The 6,708-nt window shown below is 42.7% G+C and overlaps 1 protein-coding gene across 1 annotated transcript in view; it reads right to left on the bottom strand.

The window, feature by feature from the left end:
- COMTD1 (catechol-O-methyltransferase domain containing 1) overlaps positions 1–6,708 on the bottom strand; it is a 66,222-nt gene continuing 59,514 nt past the window's right edge. The window contains exon 8 of the mRNA XM_025212950.1: positions 1–937. Within this exon, the coding sequence (XP_025068735.1) occupies positions 896–937 (42 nt within the window). The 3' untranslated portion in view covers positions 1–895. The remainder of the gene's footprint in view (positions 938–6,708) is intronic.

Here is a 6,708-nt window from a genome sequence, read left to right on the forward strand (position 1 = left end):
ACAGCTTGTGGGGAGAACAACAACCTACCCCCACCGGGCATCAGGGGAAAGACTGGAGCGTTCCACTGCAGCCCCCGTCCAGGGACATTCCATGTACCACATGTTCCAGCATGGTTCTCCTTGTTCTCCAGGCAAAATAGCATCACAATTCCTGTTCTCCGCAACCCAGAAATATGCCCTACAGCATGGAAGGGGGGGGGGGGTGGATCTATCCCAACCCTGTAAGCCAGGAGCCATGCTCCAGAGTGGCGAGGGGTGGGTGGTTACCTACATCCTGACATCAGTTCTCTAGCGTGTTGTTGAGGCTTCCCTCAAGCTAGGTCAAACATGAGGGGCACTCCGTTACCTGAAAAACAGGCCGAGATCAGACTTGTGCGGTGGTTGGCAGAAAGACTGGCTAAGGAGCTCTATTAATCCGGGGGCAAAATTTTCCAATTGGGGAATTTTCTGACCACCCTCAATCTAAAATCATTGCAAAACATGTGAAGTGCACGGAGCAAAGTTTTAAGAGAGCAGAGCCTGCCTCTAGTGGGTGCTGCCTTCCCCACAGCTGCTGCTGCTTCTTGTCCAACGGCCATCTTGCATCATGTCACCAAAGCAATTGCCCCATTTGCTCACTCCTTCCAGGGGGCAAAGTAAATATTTAACTGGGGCATCTCCCCAACCCTGTCTGGAATCAGTATTTTTCAAGCCCTATTCTAGGCTCTCAAGTTCAGCTTTTGGCTTCTTCACTGGTTCAAGTGCCCTTGCCAGGTCGGATTTATTCCTGTTTATAAAAGGTGTCAACTTGTTCCTCCTTGGATGTAGCTGGGAAGCAGAGAAAGCCAGGAATTGGAATTTCAGGATCCAATCCAGAGACACTAGGTTGCGGAGAAATTCAATCTGTTTTCAGAAACTATGTCAACCATCTGGGAAAGCCTGCCCTCATGTGACGGTCCTACAGAAATGCAAGAAACAAGAGTTAAAAAAAAACTGGTGGCAGAGATGTGCAGTTAGGCTGGGAATCACGAGAAGCAACATAGAGGTAGAGATTGTGGAAATGCAATTGAGAATGCCTGCCTCACCTTTGCTGGGGAGACACAAATGGGCTTTGAAAGCTGAGCTGGACTGATGTGTATGGGTGACCCATTTCAAGTCACAGACAGCTGGTCGTGGCTGTTATTTCCATGGATAACAGCTATGTATTTCTAGACATGGCATGGGGAGAGGTGGCCACAAGGAGTCAGATGGGACACAACTCCACAGCTGCTCTCTGCCATGGAGAACTGGAGACTTGACTTTCATTCTCTTGACTTTAGTGGATGAGATGTCTGTCAGGCCTCCCCGTTCTTGGGAGCTGAGGTCACTAAGGGGTAAGGCTTCCAAAGACCCATGCTACCCAAAAAGAAGAGGAATTGCTTTCCAGGGGGGACACCATCCTTTCTGACTATCAATTGCTAAGGCCTGTGGGATACTTGTTGCAGGATATCCTTGTTGTTAGTGTGTATGTGCTGACCAAATAGTTACCACAAAGTGAATGGGAATGGGGATTTATTGCATATCAGTTTATCTGTGGTAACTGCCCACACACATCTTATCCCATAGTAAGTAGACTTAAACTGCAGTAGCTTAGCCTTCAGCAGAGGAGGGGTAATTACTACAGTTTAGCCTGTATTTCCTGTGAGGCAAGAGCATGCATGTCCATGGGTACTGCAGAGCTGCTGATGTAGTCAATCGTTGTCCCCCTTTGTTATATGATAAGTGGTTTATGTGCATGTACCATTACTGTTGGGATTTTATGCAATTAGCACAAGGAATGTTTGCTTATTGCTGTGTGATTGGCTCATTATTCATGTAATTTGTCATTTTTTATTTCCCTTTTGTCCTCGGCCCCTGTCTTTTTATTATCTCACCCGTGCTAGGCATAAAATAATGCTTATTCTTACGTGTTGGTGCTGCATCACCTGTATTAGTATATGTATCTAGCCACATGGTGGAGATACTGAGACCTCCAAGAATACAGGCTGCATTAAGTTAGGTAAATCTCAGAACTCTGAAGAGGCAGGAGGCTAAGACTTTCTCCTGTGATGGCAATCAGCATTGCTTCCACCTCTAGAGGAGTCCAGACTTGTGTAAATGCAGAAACTTCCTTTGAGAACACTCTAGTACTCCAGTTTTGCTTCCTAGCTGAGCTCTTAACCCTACAGAAATGTGGCTAACCTTCAGTTCTTCCTGTCTAATTTTATCAATTTGTTCCGAGTGGGTTGACTGCATTTTCCTCACCATTACAGAAAGCAGACTAGTCAGTTCCATGCTACCCATCAGATGTTCAAGCCAGCATAACGGAGGCATATTTAGGGTGTCTGTGATTGTGAAAGTTCATTGCAGATCAAGTAAAATATTGTAACATACATTCTGTTGGCATTAAATATAGTTTTACAAATTCTAAAGTCATAGCTTAAATCTTTGGTTTACACTACTTTGTGTTCCTCTCCTGGTTGGCCATGCCTCACCAATCAGCTGGAGAGACAGGTTATAGTAGAAAGTAAGGCTGGAACAAACCAGTGTGGAATATGCAGCTTTCAACTCAGCAGGAGGCAGAAAGCTGTAAGTATTGTACAGAAAAGACTAAAGGAGACAGTAGCAGATTGGAGGGGGTTTTATTTGATTGATCAGAAAGAGAGTGCTTGGTCACTGGGAAGCTGGTGAAGCTCAGGATGTGAAATATTAGCACTTGCTGATGACCTCAGAGAGAGGCTAAGGAGTGACTGGCCATGAAGTTTCATTAATTGTGATCACCTAGTCTGGCTTCCTGCATAAGACGGGAACCTATTATGTTTGGTAGTGGAAAGTCCACTACAATTATTGGCAAGCTGTTGCAAAGGTTAACGACCCTAACTCGAGTGTGGGCTATATTTCTAGTCTAAATTGCTTAGCTTCAGCTTATAGTCATTAGCTCTTATACCTTGTTTTGATAGGCTGAATATCCATCTATTATCAAACTTATAGTTACACAGAAAACAGAAAGTGAATTGCCTTCAGGTCATTGCTATAAACTGACATATGTTGATAAGGTAACTTCCAGCTTGGACAGTAGCATCCACAGAGCAGACATGGCATGTCTTAGATACCTGCCCCATGGTACTGTACTGCAACAGTATAAACAGCCCCTGCTGTCTCTTAGTTAAAGATGTTTGTCATTAATGAGCCCCATGAAATGTGCATGACTAAAGTGCTGTTGCCTTCTTGTCAATAGTTGAAGTTAGCAAGGGTTAATGGGAAGGTAAGAGGAGAAAGGAGGCTTTGGCATAAGAGTTTCAGTTCTTAGTATGCACTGTCTGACTTCTCTTTAACACAGACTCACTTACAAATGTAATGTCATTTAGAAGCAGAGGTTAGACTACAATGTAATATGCAAACTGTTTCGACCTGTGTGACCTCTGCTTTTCCTCTTGCCCATATCAACAGCAAGAACTAATGGCCTTCAGAAAAAGTTCCCTCCAGGAGAAAAATCCCAAAATGGCAAAGCGATCTTGTTGAAATAATAAAATAAATAAATAAATACATAAATAAAGATTTGGGGGTTTATTTCAAAATGGGAAATGAGTTACTTAAAAATTCAGCCAGTATGCTACAATCTTCAGGGTGTTCAGTAGGAACTGCTCCCTGGGTGCAGTTTATAGCTGAATAACTTGAAATGGCATGGGTCTGTGCTTACTCATGCAAGTAGGCATTGCCTATTTATGCATTAATAGCCTGCTGAAGGGGCATCCCAATAAGATTGCTTCCTGAACTTCAGTCTACAACATGCTTGTGAATAGACACCAGAGATAGCTGGAGTGGCCTTGCCTGAATATATCCAGATTTGGAGTATGCAGGCAGGAGCGGGTGGATGGGTGTGCTCAGGAATGTCCTGGCTGGAATATATTGCGGTTATGTATCCCTAAAGGTCCTGTATTTCCCTCTCTTTGTGTGACAAATATAAAACAAAAGTGTCCAGAGCATAAACCTACTAGAATGTTTGGGTAATGGGAGCAATAACACCACTGTTTATTAATTTGCATACAAGTCTCTATAGAACCATCAGGTATTAGGTACAGTTTCCCCACTGGTGTTTTTTTTTTTTTTTACTCCAGAATAAAATGAATAAAATAAATACACAGAAGGTGTTCTAGAAAGTGTATGCAATAGGATTTGGGGAAGATTGTTCCCCTAAACCTCACACAACAGAGGAGATGTCTAACTTTATAGATGGAGTAATCTCAGTAAAATCCGTAGAACAAACCATATGAATGCAATTTCACGCTTTAAGTGTGTGCAGGGTGATGGCTTCAGGCACCCTAGACATTTTACAGGAAATGGTTACTATGCAGGAGAATAAGCTTAGCAAGTAGGTTGCCAGCTGGGATGAATAAAGAGAAATTCATTCATTCAGATCAATCATTCATACTACTGCAGGGAGCATATCAACCTCAGAATTAACCTCTTGCAGCCTTGTACAGTTTTGGACTATATGATCTCTGGAAGTCCCTTTCAGCCCTATTTTCTGCAGGGAGAAGTCTCACTGAAGTAGTAGTGCCTTCTGACGTAGGACCACAGAGACACGCAGTAAGTAAGGGGAGCTCTGCTCTCTTATGAAAAAAAAATCAGTGGTCTTGCCAGAAAACAAAACTCTGCAACTGGAGGCTTAGGGAAGGTTTACACTCATCGTTTCAGAAGTCCTGCATGGCTACTTCCTACTCATATGAGCCTTCAACATATAGCCTGTACATTACAAATATCAAGTCCCAACAGTTAATCATGCCATATATTCTATTCTTTCTCCTATATTATTTGGGAGACATCTTATGGCATATTTGCCTTAATGGTAGTTGCAACCAGCTAAATTCATTAGCATATCTAACATATACCCAGTTCTTACCCCATGTGGGGAGGGGGGCAGGGTGTAGGCACTGAAAACAGATGTGTAGTATCCATATATACAGAAAGTTGTATTAGACAAAGTAGTACCAAAAAGCATGGTTAAAACACAGGCTTGAGAACCTAGAGATCTGAAATTCTTCTCTTCAGTTTTTTCGTATGAAAAATGGGGGTAATATCTCAAGAAGGCAATATGAAGCTTAATTAATTACTTTTTAATAAAGAACTGGACATGGCTAGTATGTATGCAGTTCAAACAGAAGTAAGAGAGGGAAATTCCCAATAGTACAGCAGGAGTGAGAAGTACTCCTCCTGTTTGCTGACTGGTATCACAGGTGCAAGCCATTGCACACATTTCTTATAGCAAATTCCATTATTCTGCTTCAGTGAATTAGGGAGCCTGGGCTTCTCTGAACCAGGCTCAGTTTTGACAAGAGAGTTCTATTTGCATTTGTATATTTACATGTAGTTCTTTGAATGCTCTTATATTTTATCAGAAAATCTTGATCCCTTTAAAAGCAGAAAACTCAGAGTGTCCTTCCTCTTCAAAAAGGCCTTAAAATAGCTCCTCCTACAAGGGGCAAGGTCCTACCAATGTAGACAGCTTAGAATCCCTAGAGTTTGTACAGAGCTGCAGCACAGCAGTACTTACTATGCTTGTTCTCTAAGCTATAGGGAAGAATGTTAAGAGATATGGAGATCTCACTAGAAAGGAAAAAGAAGGAGGAAAAGAATTGGTCGTTAAGTAAAAAAAAACACAAGAGAAAAAGTAAGTATGTGTGTCCCCAGTTGGCTATTAGCTTCTTCTCTGAAGTTTCTTATTTTCTCATTCTTTTTGCTACAATAGGATCAATTAGAATGGATCATGCCCATACTTATACAAAAGAAGCAAGCAAAATTTACAGTAAGCAGCAGTATTAGTACTTACTACAGAGCCAAAGTGATTCTCCAGAACTAATAGATTTCCCCTAGAAGTGGTGCAAGCACCTACTCTGGATACCTTGAAGAAATGCTTGGATGCTTATCTTGCTGGGGTGATCTGACCCCAGCTGACTTCCTGCCCTTTGGGTGGGGGCTGGACCCGATGATTTCACGAGGTCCCTTCCAGCCCTAATGTCTATAAAACTAATGGCACAGAGACTTCCCTCAGTTCAGATAGGATGCAGAATTTCAGAGCTCTAGGCCTTCCTGCAGCCACTCTGTTCCTTGAATCCTTCTCTTTCCTACTCCCAGAACTCTGATGATCTACAACATTTTAAAAATCTGCTGCTGTTATTGTGAAGGGCTGGCTACATCTGCATTGGCACCAGTTCAAATTAACTGGTACAAACACCTGAGTAGACACTTTTTTTTTTTTTTTTAATGTTTGTTTTTGTCACAACCCAAAGGGTGTGATTTTTGTTTGTGTGTGCTTCGGCACTGCTAAATTGTTCCCGCTAAATTATAGCTTCTTTGCACGGTGGAGTTTTCTGCTGCAAAAGAGAACCCCGGTGCAAGGGAGAATTTCCCACCAATTTGAAGCTTTCTTTGCAGGGTGCATTTCTTTGTTGCAGCACAGAAATGCTCGTTGCAAAGAGTTCCCGCCATTTGTATGCTAATTTGAGTCCCATTATTGGCCAGTTCTAAATTATTCACACGTGGTGGCTAGTGATTGGCTTGCTAGCCGTATAAAAGGCTTGAGTGGTTTCCACCCAAGTTGGAGGACTCCACGAACACTGGGAGGTGGCTTCATGCTGTGTGAAGATCTCTAAGCGCTGCGGATCTTTACGGACCCAGTGCATTTCAAGCAGGCAACGGAGGTCTGATCAA

The sequence above is a fragment of the Alligator sinensis genome, unplaced genomic scaffold (assembly GCF_000455745.1).
Source record: "Alligator sinensis unplaced genomic scaffold, ASM45574v1 scaffold109_1, whole genome shotgun sequence".
Lineage (NCBI taxonomy): Eukaryota > Metazoa > Chordata > Crocodylia > Alligatoridae > Alligator > Alligator sinensis.